This window comes from Brassica napus, chromosome C9 (genome assembly GCF_020379485.1).
Source record: "Brassica napus cultivar Da-Ae chromosome C9, Da-Ae, whole genome shotgun sequence".
NCBI lineage: Eukaryota > Viridiplantae > Streptophyta > Magnoliopsida > Brassicales > Brassicaceae > Brassica > Brassica napus.
Window position 1 is genome coordinate 3,099,828 of NC_063452.1, and position 24,564 is coordinate 3,124,391.

The 24,564-nt window shown below is 36.8% G+C and overlaps 6 protein-coding genes across 18 annotated transcripts; 4 read left to right on the plus strand and 2 right to left on the minus strand.

The window, feature by feature from the left end:
• Positions 1-1,017: 1,017 nt before the first annotated feature.
• On the plus strand, positions 1,018-2,513 carry LOC106436601 (E3 ubiquitin-protein ligase ATL31). The gene has a single exon (XM_013877560.3). It carries the CDS (start codon positions 1,133-1,135, stop codon positions 2,180-2,182), a length of 1,050 nt encoding a protein of 349 aa, XP_013733014.2. The 5' UTR covers positions 1,018-1,132; the 3' UTR covers positions 2,183-2,513.
• Positions 2,514-6,236: 3,723 nt separating this feature from the next.
• On the plus strand, positions 6,237-8,949 carry LOC106436597 (mevalonate kinase). 10 transcript variants are annotated; one of them, XM_013877552.3, is made up of 6 exons: positions 6,237-6,385; positions 6,816-6,953; positions 7,475-7,718; positions 7,799-8,046; positions 8,136-8,543; positions 8,640-8,949. In XM_013877552.3, the coding sequence occupies exons 2-6, from the start codon at positions 6,821-6,823 to the stop codon at positions 8,744-8,746; spliced, it is 1,140 nt and encodes a 379-aa protein (XP_013733006.1). In that variant the 5' UTR covers positions 6,237-6,385; positions 6,816-6,820; the 3' UTR covers positions 8,747-8,949. The 10 variants fall into 10 exon arrangements, with proteins under 10 accessions (XP_013733006.1, XP_048625658.1, XP_013733008.1 ...); XM_048769701.1 differs by having other exon boundaries at positions 8,649-8,949; XM_013877554.3 differs by having other exon boundaries at positions 6,299-6,385; positions 6,819-6,953.
• LOC125593283 (pentatricopeptide repeat-containing protein At5g27460-like) lies at positions 8,762-10,590 on the minus strand. Its single transcript, XM_048769700.1, has 2 exons — positions 10,278-10,590; positions 8,762-10,201 (listed from the first exon to the last, which is right to left on the minus strand). The coding sequence occupies exons 1-2, from the start codon at positions 10,494-10,496 to the stop codon at positions 8,984-8,986; spliced, it is 1,437 nt and encodes a 478-aa protein (XP_048625657.1). The 5' UTR covers positions 10,497-10,590; the 3' UTR covers positions 8,762-8,983.
• A 1,102-nt stretch (positions 10,591-11,692) lies between these two features.
• Positions 11,693-12,626, plus strand: LOC106436588 (uncharacterized protein At4g28440-like; the record flags this gene model as incomplete). Its single annotated transcript, XM_013877541.3, has 1 exon — positions 11,693-12,626. A coding segment is annotated over one exon (441 nt), but the record flags the coding sequence as incomplete, so codon positions are not given.
• A 1,342-nt stretch (positions 12,627-13,968) lies between these two features.
• LOC106436589 (serine--tRNA ligase, cytoplasmic) lies at positions 13,969-16,996 on the plus strand. The gene is made up of 10 exons (XM_013877542.3): positions 13,969-14,419; positions 14,500-14,650; positions 14,757-14,827; positions 14,918-15,079; positions 15,394-15,508; positions 15,583-15,782; positions 15,876-16,042; positions 16,137-16,320; positions 16,419-16,598; positions 16,680-16,996. The coding sequence occupies exons 2-10, from the start codon at positions 14,518-14,520 to the stop codon at positions 16,950-16,952; spliced, it is 1,485 nt and encodes a 494-aa protein (XP_013732996.1). The 5' UTR covers positions 13,969-14,419; positions 14,500-14,517; the 3' UTR covers positions 16,953-16,996.
• Positions 16,997-17,046: 50 nt separating this feature from the next.
• LOC125574998 (peroxisomal adenine nucleotide carrier 2-like) lies at positions 17,047-24,195 on the minus strand. Of its 4 annotated transcripts, XM_048769704.1 has the most exons (5): positions 18,544-18,853; positions 18,082-18,313; positions 17,871-18,017; positions 17,624-17,781; positions 17,047-17,555 (listed from the first exon to the last, which is right to left on the minus strand). In XM_048769704.1, exons 1-5 carry the CDS (start codon positions 18,684-18,686, stop codon positions 17,273-17,275), a joined length of 963 nt encoding a protein of 320 aa, XP_048625661.1. In that variant the 5' UTR covers positions 18,687-18,853; the 3' UTR covers positions 17,047-17,272. The 4 variants fall into 3 exon arrangements, 1 of the variants encoding a protein (XP_048625661.1); XR_007329208.1 differs by having other exon boundaries at positions 17,450-17,555; positions 17,871-18,313; positions 18,466-24,195; XR_007329209.1 differs by lacking the exon at positions 17,047-17,555 and having other exon boundaries at positions 17,700-17,781; positions 17,871-18,004; positions 18,466-24,195.
• Positions 24,196-24,564: the final 369 nt, after the last annotated feature.

Here is a 24,564-nt window from a genome sequence, read left to right on the forward strand (position 1 = left end):
ATTTTAACTTTCCCAAAGACGACTGAATCATAAGTCGTCCAGAAATAGTCAAAGATCTGACACGATTCGGTCAAATGCAAAACTAGCCCGTTTCTCGTAGACGACTTATATATAAGTCGTCTGGAGTGTTTTTTTTTTAACAAACAAAGCTGGACGACTTAATTTAAGTCGTCCGTTTGACCAGAAGACTCATCAGTAAGTCTTCTACATACAGATGACTTCCTAGTAAGTCTTCTACGCGAACAGATCTTGAAAAAAAATTCAAATTCGTACCTTAAACTAGGTGAGATGACTTCGTTTGCACACAGGGTCTTCTCCAACCACCCAAAACCTCAAACGAAAGCAACCGTAAGTCAAAACGAAAGAAATATGGCTCTGTCAACCATAGCCCATATTTTGAATCAAAAGCTTGAGTTTTTTGGATGAATATAGAGAGAAAGTGAAAGAAATGTTGTTTTTAGTTCATAACAATTGAAACAGAGAGAGTGTAAAGAGATTTACGTGCATTAAAGGGCATTAAAAGCTCCAAACAGTTCGTACAAGGTTGTTGCCACTATTCATTGCAGTGGCAATATTGTAAATACTTGAAGAAGATGAGGTTGAGACAGTAAAGAAGCCATTTTCGAAAAAAAAAAAAAAATGTTAATGGCATTTTCGTAGATAAAATGCAGGTGTGGGGTTAAAATCTCAAAAAAAAAAGAGTCAAAAGAAAAGGTTAGTTTTCTGTTTGACTCCAAGTTTTGAGTCACTTTTGCAAAAAACCCTAATTTTAATTATTAAAATATATAATTTGTTTTATTTAAACTGATTTTACCATTTAAAATTGTAATAAACTATTTGATCTGCATCATCTGCACTTATCTCTGTTGACCTGTTTGACCTCTTTGATCTGCTTGATCCGTCGTGCTTGAACCGTTTTAACCATTTGAATCCTTAGTTGGAAAAATCTCTGTCCACGTGAAGTGACACATTTGCTGATGGCTTATCCCCTAACTGGTCCTACCACCTTCTTGAGTCGTTCTTCCTCGCTTCTTCTCCAAAGCCTTCACAACTTTTCAAACATCTCTCTATAAAAACTCCATTTAAAAAAAAAAAATAGTAATATCTTAACTATTCTTTGGGATTCAGAAGCATGAAGAGCTTACTGTCTTTTCAAGCTGTTGTCCTGTTTCTACTATTAGCCGGCTCGGAGCTAGCCTCGGGTCAAACCGACACCAGAAATGAGCAGTATAGTTACGGAAGCGGGCTAAGTCCCGCCATGGCTGTAGCGATTGTTGTCGTGATCGCTATCCTCTTCTTCATGGGGTTCTTCACCGTCTACCTCCGCCGCTACACGGGCGCAGTCGACGGCAGCGTTAATAATCCTAGAGTAGGAGCGACGAGAGTGGCGCACGCGACGGCGCGTGGTCTCGACGCGTCGGTGATCGAGACGTTCCCGACGCTCGTGTACTCGGAAGTGAAAACGCAGAAGATCGGGAAAGGTGCGTTGGAGTGCGCGATTTGTCTGAACGAGTTCGAGGACGACGAAACGCTGCGTTTGCTTCCTAAATGCGATCACGTGTTCCACCCTCACTGTATCGGAGCTTGGCTTCAGGGTCACGTGACTTGTCCGGTTTGCCGCACGAATCTCGCCGAACCGGTCGAACCGGAAGTAGTAACCGAAATTGATATCGAGTCGCAGCAATCGGTGGTGGTTCCTGAACCGGCGGTGGAGCTCGGCGGGAGTGTTGCTACTACAAGTGTCAAATTCTCGAGGTCGCATACGACGGGGCATTCGGTGGTATTACCTGGAGAATGTACCGAGCGGTTTACGTTAAGGTTACCGGAAGATTTAAGGAAGAAGATAATGGCGAGTTGGAAGATGAACCGGTCGAATAGTCTATTGGTTCTACCGAGGGGAGGAAGCTCTAGAAGTGGTAAACCGGTTGACCGATCAAGGGCTCGGTCGGACCGGTGGTTGTTCCGCAAAACACAATCGTTTATGTGGAGGAGCCGGGACGATGGTTCAATTAGGCTAGGTGGTACAGGTAGCATTAGAGCAGTAACCAGTCCGACCGGTGATACGGTACGAACAGACCGGTGGAATTTTCTAAGAAACCCGTCGTTTATGTGGAGGAGTACACCGGTTCCTTCGCCAAGAATTGAAGTTAATAAGGACGGTGAAGGAACATCATCGGTTTAAGTTCAACATACCGGTACAGTTGGTTTAGCTAGCGGTACTGTTAGGTTGCCGGTTTAATTGGTTAAGAACTCTTTTTCTATCAGAACTACGATAGATTTGTGTCCATTGCATTGTTCATACAATAGATTTTGTGTGCATTGCATTTTGTTCATACAATATATTTTACGCAATTCTTTAATTTTATTTATCTTTTCTGGTAATATATTAAATGTCAATAGACTCAGTCCCATGGACAAGGAGACTGTTTTATTGTATTTTGTGCTTTTCTTCATAAAGAAAATCGACTTTTGTAACATCTCCTTTATTCATATATTTTTGTTTACTTTCTTTATTCATTAGCTGCGATTCATGATGATACATTAGGCACATAGACATAAAAGCAAAATGAATAGATCTTTTTAAAAAAATGAATGGATCTTTATAAGTCAAACAAAGAACAAAAGAATAATGAGTCGAACATGGGGTGGAGACTAGACTGGCTTCTCTATTCTTTAAAGAGAACATCATGACCAATAATAATACATAGAATACAGAGAATGAAATATGAGTATTTTTATACGGGATTATTTGTTAATAAACGCATACTGTTCCGACAATCAATCATTTGAACTTTGAAGTACGACATACCCAGACTAAAATAGGTTGTACAACTTGAAATGAATTATGTACCCATTCAAAGTTATGTAAAATAGAACCATTCCAATACGTCATCTAGATAGACGACGACCGTTGTGAAAATAATATTGACCACGACTAGGTCGACGTACGAAAGCCGCCATTAGTCAAATACGTTCTAGAAATATAATACGTAAATTACCAAAAGTCGTGATAAAGTTTTGTTCAGAGGAAGGTACCATACGATAATTTTAAAACTAATCATCAATACCGTTTAATTAGGATATTGACCCGTTGATATACGTTCTGTCCAAAAACCTATTTTTGAGTAACTTCCATTATAAACTCCTAAATAATCGGGATCCATTTTTTTGTAATAGTTTTCTGCAATCCACACTCTTTTACAATACAATTAATGATATATCATTTCACAAAAAAAAACTATCAAATAAAAAAATATTTCAATTGCAATAATGAAGATAATGATATGACTTCAGAACAACATCGTCCCATCTTAAACCCAATACGCTGTCATCTAAAGAAGAGAAAATATTTTGATTTTTATTTTTAGCCTTTTATTAGAAAGAAAATTTGCTGTAATAAATTATACAAATAAAAAAATATCCTTAGAATTTTATTAAACTTAAATCAGACATTAATTTTTTTTGTGATTACAAATTTTTGCAAGTTATTTCAAGGAACATGCAAAATATTCATCAACTAATAAATTATTTAAACAAACATATTAACTCATCTATTATATTAAATTAGGAACAAGACCTATTAATATATGTTTAATCTTACTATTTTGATACAATTATTAAAATATTTTATTCAACATTTAGGAAAAATATTTTACAGAAATATGTTTATAAAAACACACAAATATGATTAAAAACGCAAATAGAAAAAATAGTTTTAAAAAAATGTAAAACAGAAAATATACCAAAATCTAGTCAGACCTTAAAACACAAACGTAAACGCAACCACAAACATAATACATCAAAAAATCGTTGTTGCCTATATTTACTAAACGATGAGAATCATGGTCCTATGATTTCTACATACGCCCGATGGATTGCTCTAAGAGGAGGTTGGTTAAAGAGAGTTACATGGATAGAGTTTCTACATTATATAACATACTATATATATGTACATCTATTCTTGAACATATTGAATTATAGACTTGGATCTGCAATTTCCAGATATTCTAGTTTTAGAATGAATCAGATTATCAGACTGGATTACTGATTATATTCATTAGATTTATTATTTTAAAAACACTATTTTTTATTATTTTATAAATTACAAAAAATGGTTATGTTTACAGCTTTAGAACAAAAAACAAAAAAAAGATCAACACTACACAATCTTATAATTTTTTTTTAAAAAAGTTTGTTTCTATTAATCTACATAAATGATAACAAATCGTTTTTTTTTAAGTTCAAATCCCAAAATTTTCTATGTAAACACATTAATGAATACTTAATCAATCATTAGCCATAATGTTTCCACTATAAACATTTCCATTAAAAACAAAAAAGAAAACATTTCCATTAGTAATCAGACATAACCTATGTTACATGGAAACGAAAGCGGATACGTGGAAGCAGAAGCGTAAGGAAACGCAAAAGCGAGATCTTTTAAAATATTAGGAAGCATGTACGTGTTGGAAGCGTATATCCATATATAAAAAAAAAATATATATATATATAAAATAATTCTTTTAAAAAATTAGGACTAAAAATTATATGATTTAAATTTGAAATAAATCATTTATTCATTTATAATAATTTTGAAATGATTTTATATTAAAACTGTAAAAATACACATAAATTAAGTTTACAAAAAAATAGTATATTAATTATTTTTAATACTTCATAAATAATTGGCAAAATATATTTCAATATGTGCTATATCTTTAATAAAAAAATCTCAATGCATAAAGATAATTTATAGTATTAGTTTTAATATTTGTATATTTCTAATTCTACATTCATTACTATTAATTTTTTTATTTTATATAGATTAAAAATTATGGTTTTGCTTTGATAAGGGGATGCATTCTTTTGCTTACAGAGAAAATGCTCTGTTCACATTTTCTGTCACTACCTTAGCTTTCATTTGCGCCATTGCGTCCTTCTCTGATAACTTCAGTAACCAAACTCCCTCTGCTCAGATGGAGGTATGTTTTTATTCAAATGCAGAGATCTCTTAGTGCATTATGATAGGGTTAAGTTGTTTAGATCCTCAGTTTTGTTTGGATTGGTGGAAAACTTATAAAGGTTGAAACTTTTATTGTTGGGTATTATCAAGAGAGTTCTGGAAACTTACTTGAACATGAGAGTAAAATATTCAGACTTTAGTTTCATGGCCATGGTGGGTTTTATGATGATGCGACCGTTTCTTTGAGCATGAGAGTAAAATATTCAGACTTTACATTTGCCTACTCTTGAAAGTCATAGTGAGCTCAAATTTTCCAAGTTGGTCAGCTTATGCACACACTGTAGCTTTATCTTCTTGATCAGGCTGCCCTTTTTTCTGTTGCGACTATTCTAAATGCTTAGAACTTATACGTGTTTTCAGGTCAGCTTGACACTGAACATAACAGCAAGACTTGCAGTCACTATTTACTTGGAACACAAAGCAGGTATAGCATCTGAAGGATCTTCCCAGTCTCATACTATCTTGTTGGATACTTTTTTTTTCTGTATGGTCCGAATGAACATAATTAAAAACCAACAGAAAAACGAATATATTTGCAGGTATAAATATGAAACCTCCAAGAATTCCCTGAATCAGGTATAACTATACTTCAACTTGACACTGCACTGGCATGTCATGCCCAAGACTGGCAAGATGTTTGCTGACAAAATATGGTTATCGTTTACCCGATGCATACAGATGATTATGAAGAGCCTCATCTAGGAAAAAAAGAGAGTTATGTTTTCAGGTGTTGAGTTAGACTTGTGACGTCTCAATGGCTGATCTGTATAGTGGGGGAACATACATTTAACTGATATGAAATTGAAACATTGTTTTGGAATGAAAGAGCTTATAGATTAGTCTTAGGTTCTTCATCAGCTGTTTTACTAACTTCACACCATTACTCTGCATATACCTTTGGTCAAATGGGTTTGATGTGAAACAAAAGGGATCAGTCTTCTTTTGATGAAAGTCTCATACTTTTGTGGATTTGGCAAATGAAACCCATCGCCATCGAGATCCGTCTTCTTGTTTCTCGTCTAATACAAATGTTTATAGTATTATTTGTCTTTCAACTCTCTTCAAACCTGTTCTTCTTTAAACACGGTTTGTAAAAACCAAACCAAACCGAGTATTGAAAATTAAGATATAAAAATCGAACTGAAAGTGTAATTTTTATCTCACATTAAGCAGATATAACTAGACGAACCGAGGTTGAATGAAGCCTTACCAAATTCATATAAGTATGTGTATATATATATTTTTTTTCCAAACCGGAAAGTTAAACCGGGATCCAGTTGTTTTGGTTAATTAAATACGCTGATCGTGTCGTGCGTGGTGGCTTCAGACATCTTCTAGGGATCGTTTTCTCGGCAAATCTTGGTACATGCTGTCTCTCTCTGTCTGTCTATCGAATGTCTGCTATATGTTTTGTTTGATTTGATTTGAATTTTTTTTTTTTGGCTCAAGTGTTGTTATTGCGTGAGCTAAGAAAATGAAGTCAGGAAGGAAGAATAAGAACGAATCTTAAACTTTTACTTTCGACTTCTTAGCTTCTTTTTTCGATCTGAGCAGCTTTGATGTGATTCACATTTACCCTTTTGGTTATACATTCTAAAGTTTCAATCTTTTGGTTCGATTCAGATCCCAATTATGCAAATTGCCCTTTGATCTGATTCACATTTTTTTGTAACATCTGTTCCTGAGTTGGTGTTTGAATATCGTAGTTGCTAGAATGTGAATTCTCGACTTTTTGTTGTTGTTGGTGAATCTGTCTTTATGTCCTTTACATTCTGTTTGTGTTTGGATTCAGAAGAGATGGAGGTGAAAGCGAGAGCTCCGGGAAAGATCATACTCGCAGGGGAACATGCGGTTGTTCATGGTTCCACGGCAGTAGCAGCGGCCATTGATCTCTACACTTACGTCACTCTACGCCTTCCTCTTCAATCAGGTTCCTTTTCTTACAGGATTCTCTGGTTTTGGTTTTCTTTTTTTTTTTCTGGTTGTTAATGCTTCACTGAGATCAGCACAACTATGATTCATGTACTGATCTCACAGTGTACCAAACTAGAGATTGATTAGTTGAAGATCTAAGCTTTTTCTTTGGAATGTAGCGTCTCTGGTTTCTCTAGCTAACTGGATCCAAAACTAAACAAACCTCTGGAATCTGCAGGATGGATATTCATGAGTTTACATTTTGTTCAAATTTGAGTTGGTTCTTGACTCTGGATGTGCTTTTTTTAAGTAGAAGTAGTATCAAATGGATTTTGTATTGAGGTTGATTCATTCTCGGTGTGCCTGCTTGCTGGATTTGAGTTTAGCATCTTTTGGACCTTTATTTCTATAGCAACTGACTTGACATTAGTACCTGATGGATTCAGATCAAAATGTGGAAGAAGTAATATTTGATGTTCTTTTTTCCCAATGTAGAAACAAATCTGAAAGCATTTTCATTTCCTTTTTTTCTGACAGCTGCTGAGAACAATGATAGGCTTACACTTCAGCTCAAGGACCTTTCCTTGGAGTTTTCCTGGTCCGTATCCAGACTCAAAGAAGTGATTCCTTGTGATTCAAGCACTTCTTCACCAGCTTCATGTTCAGGCGAGACCCTTAAATCAATTGCTGTTTTGGTTGAAGAGCAAAATATTCCAGAGGAAAAAATCTGGCTGTCCTCTGGGATCTCCACCTTCCTCTGGCTATACACCAGTATCAGAGGGTAAAGAAAAAAACTCAAACCAATTTGAGCTCAAAGAGATTTTCCAGTTTTCTTGAATCTTTGTTGTTGTGCTTTTTTAGATTCAGTCCGGCTACGGTCATCATTACAACCGAGCTTCCATACGGATCTGGCCTCGGTTCATCAGCAGCTTTCTGTGTAGCTCTCACGTCTGCTCTCATTGCATCTTCTATCTCAGACAAAACACACCGTGAAGGTTGGAGTTCTCTAGATGAGACCAATCTCGAGTTGCTGAATAAATGGGCTTTTGAAGGTGAAAAGATCATCCATGGGAAACCGTCTGGGATCGATAACACCGTCAGTGCATACGGTTAGTTTTAACTGTAAAACATTCATACCCTCTCATCCAAATTATATACGTTAGAGAGAACTATATCTGTTTTGCTGTTTCTTTTGCAGGCAACATGATCAAGTTCTGCTCAGGGGAGATAACTCGGTTACAGTCAAACATGCCTCTGAGAATGCTAATCACCAACACTAAAGTAGGACGGAACACTAAAGCTCTGGTCTCTGGTGTATCAGAGAGAACTGTCAGACATCCAGATGCTATGAAGTCGGTGTTCAATGCTGTGGACTCTATAAGCAAAGAGCTAGCTGCGATCATCCAATCTAAAGACGAGAACTCGGTTACTGAGAAAGAAGAGAGTATAAAAGAACTCATGGAGATTAACCAAGGCTTGCTGCAGTCAATGGGGGTTAGCCACAGCTCTATTGATACCGTGATCAGAACCACGCTCAAGCACAAGCTTACCTCAAAACTCACTGGAGCTGGAGGTGGTGGCTGTGTCCTCACTCTGTTACCTACAGGTATCCTTTTTAAGAAATGTTCAATCATCCTTTTTTTTTGGGTTCTTGAATCTTGATTTTTGTTTGTCCCTTGACATTGGATCCCTCTCTGGTAAGTGGTTTCAGGGACGGTGGTGGACAAAGTTGTGGAGGAGCTTGAGTCCAGTGGTTTTCAGTGCTTCACTGCATCCATTGGTGGTAACGGAGCTGAGATTTGCTTTTGATCAGATGCTATATTGTTTAACAAAATCATATTTGCTCACATTTACTGGAAGAAGGCTGCAATTACATATATAAAGAGTCCATTTTTTTACTACTGATGTATTGAATGTAAAAATGCTTGTTACCATGTGATGTCTCTTCTTTCTTTTGTTGTGGTTTAATTGTAGACATGAATGCATTATAATGGACATGTTGAAAGTAAGTATGAAACTTTGCATACAAGGTTACATTCTTTGATTCTATCTCAAACTCCCCTCAGCCATTTGAATGTTGTCTGACTTCATCATATCATAGATGTGAGAAGCTGGCCTCTGGACATGTTCATGCATTCTAAGTAATAACCTGTATAACGTTAAGCTTGCAAGACCAAGACGATGTAACTCTCTAACATATATGTTTGCTTCCTCTATCATCTCCTCCTTCTCAAAGTACTCAGCAATAGCCATGACAATTCTTTGAGACGGTCTCCAGTGACATCCCTTCATTAGCTCGAATGCTCGGTGCATAGCATCAATAGCTTTCTCCATACTTTGACATTTCACCCATCCCTCCATCAAAATCTCCCAAGTCTTGTAGTTTGGACTACCTCCTCTCTCCAACACGCGGTTATGCAAGGACTCGGCTTCGCGGATCAGTCCATTACGAGTGTAAGCACCCAAAAGAACATTGGAGACTCTAACATCATAGTTACAGCATTTCTCCTCCCACTCCTCAAACACCCTCTCAGCCTCTGTAAGATCACCAAGTCTCACCAAGGAGGACAACACACATATGTAGTTTGCACAAGTCATCCTCCCGGAAACAGACTTGGAACCTTCCCACAAACGAACAACTCCTTCCTTGTTTCCCAAAGAAGCATACATAGTGATGAGGAAGAAGTATCCAAGCCTATTACTCCTATTCAACTTCTTCTCTGCACTCTCAAGCACCAACTTAGCCTTCTCAACAAAACCAGCCTTAACATAGACATTCCCTAGTGTACACAACGAACTCCACCCAACTTCAACACTCTTGTCCCCAACCATCTCCCCATAAACACTCTCCACATCTCCAACACCCGATGCTTCGCAGCACGCGTTCATCCAGAGATTATACGAAAGAACATTCCTAGGTATCTTGTTCCTCTTCATCAACCCAATCACCATCACTACTTTCTCATACTGATGAGTCGCTTCGTAAAGCTTCATCATCTCGTTGAACGGGTGCGGAGTTACAAGAAACCCCAAGACATTCAGCTTCTCCATGAGAGATTCAGCTTCTTGAACCAACCTACCTTTAACATAACCACGAAGGAGAGGGAGGTAAGCTGATCTAGCTGCTGAAACAGAGCTTTGAAGCTGCTCGAAATATTCCTCAGCTTCTTTAAAGCCACGGGCTTTGATGATCAGTTCCAGCTTAAGAGCAGTGTCGTAGGCACTAAAGTTAACGTCTTTTCGAGTCTCCATCCACTCCATCATCTGTACATAACGGTTAAAAATCTAAACTTTTTCAACTTCTTTCTCTGTTTTCAATAAAGGTAGAGACTTTCGAAACCTGGAGTGCGAGATCGTGACGGTTCGATCTGATTAGGCGCTTGGAGATGAACCGGAGCTCCGATAACGTGACGGGGTGACCCGAGTCGACGCGTTGTTGAAGCAGGGAGGGAACATCGCTCTTTCTCAGTATCTTCTTCAACGTATCCGTGGAGGCGCTTGAAGAGAGGAGCCTCGCTAAGAAACTCGTCTTCGCAGCCAAGCGAATCCTGCTATACATTGTACTTGGATGTTGCAGTCTTGCAGATGTGCGAGGCTGGAGAGAAGGAGGAGTTTCTAAAACAATCTGAAAGTTTGGGGCTATTTATGTGATTTATAATAAATGGGATGTTTATGTATATGCTGAAGGTTGTTAACTAATAATGAAGGAAATAAGGGGTTTATGTATTAAATCTGAAAGTTTTGGGGCATTTATGTGATTTATAATAAATTGGATGTAAATTGGATGTGTTTGTGTTGAAGGTTGTTTATTAATAGTGACGGAAATAGGGGGTTTCTGTATTATATCTGAAAGCTTTGGGGGTACTTATGTGATTTAGAAAGAAATTGGGGATCTTTTCGTCGGTTTATTATCACTATAAAATAGGAAGTGGACCGTTCGGTTTCGGTCCGGGTGATTCGGATTTTCGGATTTTCGGTGTTATACTCAGAAATACCATTCGGGTTTTACTAATTATCGCATCGGGTTTGGTTCGGTTCCTTCCAGATTCGGTTTAGAGTGGATGTAACCAATGTTTACAATTATCCAAAATTATATTTTTTAAACCTCAAAAATTGACAAAAAAAATTACAAAATAGATAAATTGTTTACAAATCTAATTAAAAATTAGTTAAACTATCTAAATTAACTAAAAAGTATTCAAAATAACAATTAAAACAAACTAAAAATATTTTGAATATTCTAAAATATTTAAATCATCTTAAAATATATAAAAACATTAACATATTTAACTAATTTCGGATATTTTCGGATCCTAGTTCGGATTTCGGTTCGGTTTGGGTTATAACCAAACACCAAAATACTAAGCTCATAAGTCCCGTTCGGATATTTTTATATAACAGTTTGGATTCGGTTTCGGTTTTTCTGGTTCGGGTTTAGGTAAGTACTTTGGGTTGAGGTAAAAACGCCCAGGCTTAAAAGAATAGAAGATTGATTTACAAACAGCTTACAGGAAAAAAAAAACACCAAAACCCTGTTGAATAAGCTTCAATAACTTGCAGATCAAGTTTTTTTTTTGGTAAAAGACTTGCAGATCAAGTTATTCTTAACAAGTTGGTTAACAATAAAAAAAAAACTATTTGTATTAGAAATAGAAAAAAGGAAGTTTTTTTCTAACAACTAACACATAAACATAATTTCAATTAAAATATTTTATTATTTTCTTCATTTTTATTTAAATAAGATAAATTCGTTGGCCCTCGAGAGTACAATCTTCATTAGTTTTCTTTCTTCAGAGATCTCGTCAGCTCCAATGGCGTCAAAGAAACGGACAGCAGGGGAGAAAGAAGAAACATAAGGTGAATCAGCTTAAACCAGGTACGAGCGGTCACACTTTGACCGTTAAGGTCGTGGATCGGTATTCAGTTCCTTGTATCATTAGACCTGGTCGGATCGCTGAGTGCCTCGTTGGGGATGAGACTGCTTCCATCATCTTCACCGCTCGCAACGATCAAGTGGACTTGATGAAGCCAGGAACTACTGTGAATCTCCGGAATACAAAGATAAATATGTTCCATGGATTCATGAGGCTTGCTGTTAACAAATTTGGTCGCATCGAGGTCACTGAACCAGCTGACATAACTGTTAAAGAGGACAACAATCTATCCCTTGTGGAGTATGAGCCCGTCTATCTCTAGACCCGTGTATAATAGCTTATGTGTCAATGAGTTTTGGCCAAATGAAAAAGGGTGACAGATTATGTTTTATCTAATGATGTTGCAAGTTTGCTATTTATCTACCTGTAGTTTTTTTTTTCTTTTTTTTGTAGCATCTACCCGTAGGTTTATTATCTGTACTTATTCGTGAACTAGCCATATTTCACCAACAAATTAAGAATATGACATTGATTTTGACGTTATTAGATCTCATAGCATTTGTGCAATTTTTTCCCGGTTTTGTCCTTCTTTTGAACCAGTTGCGAGTCAAAGAAAAAAAATTGTGACCAGTGGTGATTATTGTGGTATGGTCGCGGCGGTAGTGGTTATCGGAGCGGTGATATTGGAACGGTGGCGGTAACTACGAAGATGATTACTACGGCAAGAGTGATTAAGGATGAAACAGAGGTTGTCAGTCATCTTTCATACAACGATTAATATGACTGCGGTGATCGGAGAAAAATATAATGTTGTGGAAGAAGATAAACAGAGTAAATAGAATAGAACATTCTACATATGATATAGTTCATATTAATGAAACTAATAATAGTGGAAGTAATGCTTATTCCCTGTCAACCCAAAACTTCCATAAACTAAACCCAAAACACTAATCACTAAACCCTAAAAAAAAATATAAAACCTAACTCTAATATCAAAATATGCAAACAGTACATAATAATATTGAAGTATTATTAAAATAAAGTAGTAACAAACGAAATTGTATAGTACATATTAATGTTCAAATTTAAAAATGAATATGATTGCAGTGAAGGAGGTAATGCTTACCCCAAAGTCAACCCAAACTTTCCACAAACTAAACCCAAAACACTAATTACTAAACCGTATAAGGAAATATAAACCCTAATCCAATATCAAATATGCACATAGTACATAATTTGAAGCATTATCAAAATAGAATAGTAAGAAACGAAATAACATAGTATATATTAATGTTCAAATTTTGAAATGTATATGATTACATGGAAGGAAGTGATGATTACCCCAAAGTCAACACAAACGTTCCATAAACCAAACACAACACACTAATCACTAAACCCTAAAAAGAAATATAAACCCTAACTAAAATATCAAAATATGCACACAATACATAATATAAAGTATTATTAAAATAGAATAATAACAAACAAAATAGCATAGTACATATTGTTCAAATAGCATAGTACTACCGAAAACTTACACGACAAACGAGGAAGCCTTGACCGTAACACCATCGTGGTCTGCAGATTTTAGAAGCGGAGACGACATATTTAGCATAGATTATGGATTTGGTGATGGTTGTGATGGCTATATAATTGGAGATGATCGCATTGTAATGGTGACAAAGGATAAGCGGTGGTAGTTGATGATCGAAGAAGAAAAAATAAATATTTTTCTCTTTTATTAACCAGAGAGTAAGGGTAATATAGTATATATTATAAAAATAATAGAGGTACTTTTTTTGGTTAGTTACTTAATTATGGTTTATTTTGTAGCTATGCATTCCAATTTCCCTTATTATCTTTATCTCGTGTGTTTTTGTCGCATTATCTTTTAAGTTGTGGATGCTTTTGTAACCTATTTTCTCTGCTTTTGTGAGGTTTGAATGAACAAAAAAAAGAGATAAATTTGTTTTTATTAAATTACCTATTTTAAAAACTTCTTTTTATTTATTATATATGGGTGTTATTTAATTAGTGATTTAAAGTCAATTATTAATGTTTTGTAATCTACCAAAATTTAAAATTTATGATATTTCAAGTTGAAGGATTTTATATGCAAAATGCATTGAATTTTGAATTCTTTCATTTATTCATGAGACTCCTTAAGAAATGATTTGAAATTCATCTAAAGTGTAAAGAAATTTAAAATCCTTGAAAATTGAATAATACTATATTTTAAAAACTAGATTTAAATCATTCATTGAATGAATAACACTAGATTTCAAAATACAATTTATAATCATCATTCAAATAACAGTTGATTGTGTTTAGATTTAAACTCTATTAAAATACATGATTGAATAACCCCACCTAAAATGAAATTCGTTTTTGTTAAATTACATGTTTTAAATATAAAAATGCTTAACATATTTATATGAATAGATTACCTTTTTGATAATAAGGTAATTTGGAAATAAATATTAACAAAAAAAAAAAAGTTAAATAATCAGAAAGGCCAGTTTATCAACACTATTTAAAGAAGGCCAGTTTGCAAAAACACCAAAAACCCTAATCAGAGTTTCATCTTCTTCGTTCTTCACAGTTGTAGGTATGTTATCGCTTCTCTGTGCTCTTTCAAATTTTGACGATACGTTTTGTTTCTTCTTCTAATCTGCTTTCAATTCACAGAGAGAAAGAGCACGAACCATGTTGGATATAAATCTATTTAGAGAAGAGAAAGGTAACGATCCAGAGATCATCCGTGAATCACAACGCCGGAGATTCGCCAGCGTTGATCTCGTCGATGAGGTCATCAACCTCGACAAGGAATGGCGTCAGCGTAAGTATCTCATCCCTTTACTCAGAGGATCGTTCATCCCTTTACTCAGAGGATCGTTTCTCTCTCCTTGAGGTTGCTTGCTAACCACGTTTCTGGCGTGTTTTAGGTCAATTTGAAGTAGAGGGTTTACGATCGGAGTTCAACAAGCTGAACAAGCAAGTCGCCAAGCTCAAGATTGTTAGTTGTTATATGATTCTGATAAGTTACACTAATCTTTGTTTCTTGATCCGAATGATTTCACTGAGGCTTTGTTTCTTTTGTGTGTAGTCTGGTGGTGATGCAAGTGAGGTGATTCAGCAAGCGGAGAAGAACAAACAAGACGCTGCTGATAAGGAAAAGGAAGTTGGTGATGCTTATGCTAAGCTCAAAGAAAAGTTGGTGAAAGTTGGAAATCTCGTCCCTGACTCAGTTCCAGTTAGTAACGATGAGGTTTGTTTCTTTTAATGTTTTAGATCTTTTGAGTAGTTTTAGCTATTTTAGGATATTTACTTTGAAGCTATTTTTGATAATTTTTTAGATATTTTTTTTTATATATTTGATCTAAAAATAACTAATATATTCAAATATATAATCATGATTGGGCATTAAGATTTTGGATCCGTTAGGATATTTGACTAGTTTTGGTTCGTTCGGGTTTGGTACTACTTTTTTTTGGATCGTATTAGGTTTGGTTTCTTGGACATGAGTATTTTGCACAATCCTGCATGGATTTAAGTGTGTGGTGGGTTTTTCTTATTCTGCAGGCAGATAATCCTGTGATAAAAGTTGAGGGTGAGAAGCCGGTTTTTGCGCCTGGTCAGAAGGTGTTGAACCATGTGGATCTCGTTGAGAAGACCTTCATTGCAAATAATAAGAGAGGTTAGTAGTAGTAGCATTGGTTTGGTCACCTTATGTGTTGGGTTTTTGATAAAGATTGTGTGTTTGGAACTCAGGTGCTAAAATTGCTGGAGGAAGAGGGTACTTCCTGAGAGGAGACGGTGTGCTACTTAACCAAGCTCTTATCAACTTTGGGCTAAAATTTTTGAAGGATAGAGACCTAGGATACACCGCATTGCAACCTCCTTTTTTCATGAGGAAGGAGGTCATGGCCAAGTGCGCACAGTTGAAAGAGTTTGATGAAGAACTTTACAAGGTCGTTGAACTTTAAGTACCAAAAACATTTTATTATGTTGTTTAGTCTTGTCTTGTGCTTTGCATTCTGAGTTTAGGTCTTTGTTTTAATCAGGTAACTGGTAAAGGAAAAGACAAAGACATAACTGGTGAAGGAGATGGCAAAGACTATAATAAGGCAACTGGTGAAAAAGATGACAAATACCTGATTGCAACTGCTGAGCAACCTCTTTGTGCATACCATATGGATGAATGGATCCCTACCACAGAGCTTCCCATAAGGTAAACATTGTAAATATATAACCGCAGCTTTTTCTTTTATGTACTATAAAAAAGATCTATTGACATATATCATACGTTTTCTTTGGGGTCCTAGATATGCTGGTTACTCGACCTGCTTTAGAACAGAAGCTGGCTCCCATGGAAGAGACCAACTTGGCCTTTTCCGTGTTCATCAGTTTGAGAAAATTGAACAGTTTTGCCTCACCAGTCCTGACGAGAACAAATCGTGGGAGATGCTCGAGGAGATGATGAAGAACTCTGAAGAGTTTTACCAAGCGGTAATTTCCATCTTTTTTAAAAGTTAATAAAGCATGTTTCAAAAAAAAAAAAATCTTAAGTTTGCCGATTGTATGATGATTAATTACCACTCGTGCAGCTAAAACTCCCATACCGAGTGGTGGAGATTGTCTCTGGAGCATTGAACGATGCAGCTGCCAAAAAATATGATTTGGAAGGTTGGTTTCCTGCGTCTGGTACTTACAGAGAGCTTGTGTCGTGTTCCAACTGTACAGACTACCAAGCTAGAAGGCTTGAGATTAGATACGGTCAGAAAAAGGTAAATATCTCTCAGTTCTTTACCTTTCATCAGCAAAGATATTTGATCTTGTGTAACTTCTTATATGAGGGTTTAATGCAGAGCAATGAGCAGGCGAAGTACGTGCATATGCTGAATTCGACTCTTACGGCTACAGAGAGGACCATTTGCTGCATTCTTGAGAACTACCAGCGAGAGGATGGTGTGGAGGTCCCTGAGGCTTTGCTCCCGTTTATGGACGGAGTAAAGTTTTTGCCCTTCAAGAATAAGCCAGTAGTTGCAAACACCAAGAGCAAAAAGTCTAACTCTAAAGGGGCTGTATTGAATCAGGGGTTTCAAAAGATTTTGGGGTGTTTTAATTTTAGTGGGATTTAGGGGAGTTTTGAATTTATTTTGGTGATTTTGATGAAAATCAATTGTTTCTTGAAATGTTAGTACTTTAATCAAATGGAGCTTTTTAGGGACTAGCTTTATGTTATCAGTACTTTTTATTACAACTGAAAACACACAAACATAACTACACAATAACTAATTTAATACGAAGCTTTTGTCAGATCCTTGCTCAAAAATCGATTGTTTCTTGAAATGAGAAAGACTACAACACTTTCATGTTCGAAAGTTTTTCAGTAACATACTGCGAAACCAAAGTCTTTGGCTGTCGCTTGGCCTTGGGAGGCGTGCGGAAGGGGCAATCTTTATGAGCTTTTCAACCTACCTTTTGTGACAAACAGAGTTTTTCTTATGGCTAGAATGAGAAACCATGTGGTTGCTGTGATTTTCTCCTTGATCATCAGTAGCAACGCAGAGCTCAGAACTGTCTTTAAGATCTGAGCCTGCAAGCCTTTGAAGAACCCCAAGACCCCTTCTTTTTCCCATATAGCATAGATGACCCCTGGAATCGTTTTCTTGATTCTTTCTCGTGGCTTCTTCGCTTCATTATCCTTTGTGTCATCTGCTGCTTGAATCATCACCTTGCATCTAACCATGAATGTACATAGATCAATATCCACCAAAAGAGTCTGGATCACTAGAAGCTATAATAATACCTGATTAGTGGATAAGTGATGACGGTAGCAGCAGATTTAGAGATGGCACCCAACAAGAAGGCCATGAAGGAAGAGATGACTACAGGGGAAGAGTCTTTGTTGGCTTTAGCCTTTCTTTTCTCAACGAGGTTCTGTTTCAGCTGATCAAACACTGTATACTACAAAATAAAACCTTAATCTCTCAGCTAAAACACTAACCAAAATTAAAAAAAAAAAACTGTAAATATAGAAGTGGAAGATGGTTAACCTGAATAGCAGGATTAGGGGTGAGTAAAAGAGTAATCCCCATGCCATCATAAGCATCTCCCCAAGTACCCTCGGTTAACGTCTTCCAAAACCCTTTTGCATTCCCAAACTCGCTTGTTTGCATCCTCGACGAAGCTGTATCAAGAGGCTATGAGGAGGGTTAGTATAGAGAACGTAGAGAAGACAAGTCCCTGCTAAAAAAAAAACGTTACTTGGGTCAATATATTAGTAAAAGCAGCAGAAGCAGCAGCGATGAGGAGGTTAGCCGTTGTGCCAATCGACTTAGAACCAATCCTCTCACTATGCAACCTCTTGAAGTAGCTGTAACTATAAAAGTAGATGAACGAGGAAACAAAGGACTGCACGTTCTTAGTCCCTAGGCCTTGATACAACGAGAGAACGTTCCCTGAAGAAATGGCTTCCCAAAAGACATCTGATATGCGTCTGTTTAAAAAGGTTAACAGCTTTAGAATCAAAGAATCGAACTTTATGGGATACTGCTTTAAAGCTCATTAGCTTGAGGCTTTTGAGCTCTCAGTGAGAAGCCATGAAAAAAGAATCGAACTTTATGGGATAATTACGTTATATGAACTAACCCAAGTCAATGTTACGATCCAGATCGATATAGATAAACAGGCAATTGCGAATTTTTGAGATGATCGTGGCGTTATAACCTGTATTTGTGGTTACCGGGGACACTGATCTCGGCTTGGTACTTGGATTTGCAGGTGTCGAGAGGGTATAAGATGGTTGTGCTCAGAAGGGATCCTATAGCTCCGGAGGTGGCCTCCGAGATAGATTCCAGATCAACGCCCATCTTCTCACCTACCTATTAGCACCGCAAAGAGAGAGGATAAGCGTAGAAGAGATGATGGAGAGATGAGGAAGAAGGTATGGGTTATGAGAGCATCTTTATAGGTGGTACTTATTTTAGGCCCTTAACTAATCTTTATTATTATTTTTTGCTTAGGGACTAGACTAAGGGATTTGGTTAAATTACTTGATTATTGGTGAGACTTATATTGTCCCTTAGTTAATTTAATTTATTATTTTAATTAATAAATAATGACATATATAATTTTTAAATAAAACATTAAAAATAAAAATGTAATATTAAAATTGAAAACATAAGAAAATTACATTTTTGAAAGAAAATACAAACATCATAAAAAAAATAGAAAACATAAGAAAATGACATTATTGAAAGAAAATACAAATTATATATTATTTCAAGGATTTCCAAATTTAGTCCATATATTTTCAATCAAATCATTTTTTAAATGTTGATGGACTTGTCTATTCCGAACGCTCGTTCGACGTTCAAGTGTACTCCCGACAGTTGAAGGCATATTGACGGAAAATGTTTGCACATCTTCTTCAAATTCATCAACGTTGTAATTCGTTCTTGATGCTCGTTCATCTTCGACAATCATATTATGGAGTATGATACATGCTCTCATAATATTTCCTATTTTTTCTTTATCCCATATATTAGATGGATTTCTAACAACGGCAAACCTAGCTTGTAGGACTCCGAAGGCACGCTCGACATCTTTTCTCACAGCTTCTTGGGTTTGAGCAAATAATGAATGCTTCTGATTTTGTGGTAGTCGGATAGATTGAATAAATGTAGCCCATTTCGGATAAATACCATCCGTGAGATAATATGCATAATGGTATGGAGTACCATTAACATAGAAGTTAACTTGTGGCGCTATTCCGTTAATAATGTCATCAAAAACGGGTGATCGATCGAGAATATTAAGATCGTTCATAGTACCTGGAGCTCCAAAAAACGCGTGCCATATCCAGAGGTCATAGGAAGCTACCGCCTCCAAGACAATCGTTGGTTTTCCGGATCCTCGTGAATACATTCCTTTCCAAGCCGTTGGACAATTCTTCCACTCCCAATGCATACAGTCGATGCTTCCAATCATCCCTGGAAACCCACGTTGTTCTCCACTAGAAAGTAGTCTTTGCAGATCCTCCGGTGTGGGACGTCTTAGGTATTCACCGCCAAACAAGTCGATTATTCCCGCGGCAAAATTGTGCAAACATCTTCTTGCCGTTGTTTCACCAATTCGGACATATTCGTCAACGGTGTCGGAACCACCACCATACGCCAATTGACGAATTGCTGCGGTACATTTTTGGAGCGGAGTTAGACTCGATCGTCCGGTTGCATCTACTCCGGGTTGAAAATACTCGACTTCTGTAGAGAGACGATGCACAATATGCAAGAATAATTCCTTGTTCATTCGAAACCGTCGCCGGAATAAATTGTGCGGGTATGTTGGAGTTTCGCTAAAATAATCATTCCAGAGCTTCTGATGGCCTTCCTCCCGGTGTCTCTCGATAAAAACTCGTTTTTTTCGTTCTTTTGGTGTGGGATTGAAATCAAAATCTTCAAATAAATCTTCAAAAATGTCATCTAATTCATCATCATCATCTTTGTGGTAATGATAATGGGAAGAAGATGCCATTGACAATTTTTTTAAAGGGAAAAAATGTTTTGAAATTTAAGAGAAGATGAGACTTTGCACATTTGTAATGAGAGAATAAAACTCAATACTTATTTATATGATAAAGATGAAGTTTCTACAAACCTCCCGTGATAGAATTATTTTTCTTTAGTACAACTTGTGACTTATTGGTAGGAAGCTAAATAAACATGTGCTATGGATCATGTGACTTATTGGTACAAAGGAACTGAACATGTGAATGTTGAGAACAAAAGCGTCATGTGCTTTGCAAAGAAACGGAATCCATACATTGAAACTATCAAACATTAGACTAACATAACCAGCAAGCCTATTACCACAACAAGAACAACTATGACTATTACAAAGCACTCAAACCCCTTTATCATACATGATTTCTCCTTAGCCAAATCACCCACCATCTTCTCTAGCTTTCGTAGCTTCTCCTCAGTGTCATAGTCAGGTAAAAGGGTTAGGCTATCTACCTTTTCAGATAGCTGAAACACGTGTATATCTCTGGCTCTCATCTCATCCATCACCGCCTCATCCCACCATTTGAAAATATGGCAATCGCCATCGTCCTTATTTGCGCAAGTGTAAAATCTTCTCCCTGTTTAACATACGCAAAAACTCGATAATCAATCCTTCTTCACATGCTAAGTACTTAAGCAACTACCATAGTACATACCTTGATCATTCCTGGAGTTAGATGTTGCAAGCACTGGGTGAGCACCACAATAGCAGACCTGCGGGAAACCAAACTCTACCTCCGGTTGCGGAGGGTAGTGAACTTGTGAACTACGTTCCAAGCTTAACTCAGCTTGGTCGCGTCGTATGAGATCCTCTGTCTCGCTGTAGCCACTGTCATCATTGTTTCCAAATAATGGCTCGTCTTCTGATGGCTGCGAGTAGCTGTAACGTCCCATTTTCAGATACTTAACCTGCAGACATTGTCGAGCCATGTTAGAAACATAAAGGCATACTAGTTAGAAACATAGAAATATACACATAAACAATAACACAAACATTGAAAGAAAATCATTCATTGAATATTACGGGAACTACATAGAAATATACACATAAACAATAACACAAACATTGAAAGTGACGACATACAAGAACTAGAAACAAGAACATCTAATTTTTTTTCAAAATAACTCGGCTAGGAGCTTATTCTTCGCAGATTCTTCCCTCTCAGTCAATGGAACATGCTTGGTAAGGAGAGTGTCTAGTATTGCTAGCCTCGACAGTCTCTCCTTCCTCACCAAATCGTCCTTCTTCATTTCCCAAACTGTTGCAATCTCAGCCATGGACTTCCCTTTACCCGTATTTCTTTTAGCCTTAGCAGCCTTGACACCTTCGGGCCTGCTCTCAACATCAACGAAGCCTTCGTTGGTAGAAGTTTGGGAATCTGTCTGCACATTCTTCCTCTTTGAAACGCCACCAGCTTTGGGTGTGTTAAGGCTGAGCCACTTCTGTTCAAACCTCAACACACACCAAGCATGTTCAAGGGTAAACTTGTGCTGTTGATCAGAGAAGAAAATTTCATGCGCCTTCTTCAGAACGTCTGTGTCAGACTCACCACTGCTAATTTGTCGCTGAGCTGCCGAGTATGCGCCACAGAACTTGTTAACGTCATCATTGATTCTATGCCACCTCTTCTTGCAACAACCTTGCTCTCTCACACCATCCTCTCTTCCATGAGCACTCTCTGCATAATACTTAGCAACCCGTGTCCAGAAGGCCCCCGAACTCTGCTCATTTGCAACAATCGAATCCTTCGAAGTGTTGAGCCACACACTGATCAGCACCTCGTCATCTGCAGGGTTCCACTTGCGTCTTACAGGACGGGCAGCTTGTGCGTCTACTGGTGCGTCGACTGGTGCGTCTTCAGGTTGTTGAGAACTGAAAGCCGGAAATGTATCGGATTCTCCAAAGTTGACACTAGAATGAAAACTTCCATAAGAGAAGTTTTCATGATAAACGCTTCCTTGTTGACTGTGAAGCAGTCCTACGTAGCTAGAGGACTGACTAGGAAGATTTCTTGGATCCATACAAGAGAGTAAGATAAGAGATAGAATGGAGAAAGAGTTATGAGATAGAAGAGATAAGAGATAAGAGATAAGAGATTTTATAGCCTCAAGTGAAGTCTATAAACTCATAATGGTGAACTCCCAACAAGAAATGTCAAATCCTAACTTATTACACCAAAAAAAACTATCAACTTTCCTAACAACATCATTAATGTAAGCGGATTTCGTTTAAAACCTACTGTATACATCCTAACTAAGCAGAAAATGATGTCAGTGTCTTTAATATACAACTACCACACACAACTTCAAATTAGTATTCAAGTTTTAAATCGTAACAACATCCCTTGTATTGAATTTTTTAAAAAAATAAAACAAGAGACGACTTGAAAGATGAAGTATAGAAGCTACATTTATTCTTATATGAACTATTAAGTAAACGATTTCACATATTTGATCTATGAACTATGGCTACGCGGAGACACAAAACCAGTTATAGGATCCAAAGCATCGAAACTAAACTATCAAACAGTTCTTTCATGTTGCTAAAATCAGTTACTGATTTGTTATACATTTGTTCTCGAACCATACAAATACGGAGTCTAGTTTTTGATCTCAAACAATCAAACAAGCTACAACCAAACTCAACGGTTCAATCTAAACGAGACAATCAAACAAGCTACAATACGAAACAATCAAACGAGCTACAACGACTACAATAGTTCAATCTATACAAAACAATCAATCAAGCTACATCGAAAATAATCACACAATCCAACCATTTAAATTTTTAAAAATCTATACGAAAGTAGGAAACATTTGCGAACCCTAGAATCTGTACAATTGTTCTCGAACAACATAGAATCTATACCACTACTCAGCATGCACTATTCCTAAACCCTATAATTTTCAATTTCAGATGGGAGTTAAAGAAAATACCTCGGTAACGGCTAAGGATTGAGCTCGGGTAGAGTTTCAGACGATTTGGGGAAGATGAGACCCTTCATACAAGACCGGAATCGAACGGAAGTCTATGGAGCTCGGGATCTCGATCTGCGGATCAAACGCCAACGGAAGCTGCGATCTCTCGTGGTGGTGAGTTGGGCTTTCGATTGAGGAGACACGCCGACAGAAACTCAGGTGAAAGAGAGATCGATCTGAGGAGATCAGCTTATCGCCTTCTTCATTTCGTATTTCACATTTGTGTTTCATAATGAGATTGACGCGAAGACACAGACAAACGCGACGATTTCATCTCCCAATCCCGACCCGACACGTAGCCTCACGGGACGAGCCCATCATCCCTTATTTTAGGCCCGTTCCACTCATTTTCTTTTCTTTTGGATTTATTTTCGACCCAAATTTCTTAAGGGCCCTGCCTTAAGGGACCCCGATGCTGATGCTCTGAGATATTTTAAAATGAGAAAAATCTAACAATAAAAAGTGGCGCCACGTGTTTTTTTAATGTTTTAAACTGGGCTCGGTGAGCCCATTAGACACCAAGCTGCATCCATCCATATTTCATAGTTCGGGTAGAGAGCTAAGGGATCTATTTACCACTTGGCTTATTTTCGGAACAGGCCTTTCGGAGTTCGGTTCGGTTTGGATATTTCAGATTTCGGATAGTTCGAGTAGAGAGTTAGAGGATCTATTTACTACTTGACTTATTTTCGGTTTAGTTCGGATAGTAAAACTAAGAATCAGAAAATACCCAGAAAATATTTGATTCTCATTTGGTTCCGGTTTGGGTTCGGATAGTTCATATAGTTCGGTTCAGATAAAATATCGATTATTTAGGGTAAAATATCAAATAATTAGGATGATTTAGATAAGAATTTTAGATGTTTCGGATTATTTTGAATATTTCGGATAAAACTATCCGGATAGTTTCATATACTTACAGATAGTTCGGATACTTTCTAATAATCTAGTTATCCTCAACTATTTTGGATACTTTTAACAGATATTTAAACTACAAATATATATATATATATATATAGTTATATTATATGTATATATAATTAATATTTGTATATATTCGGGTATTTATTTGGTTATTTCGGATATAGAAATATAGGAATCGTTCGGGTATTAGAAGATTTTGGTCCTGTTCCGGTTCTGAGTATTTCGGTTCTGTTCTGGTTTTTTTTTTGCCCAGAATGAAGATGTATCACATAGTACATTC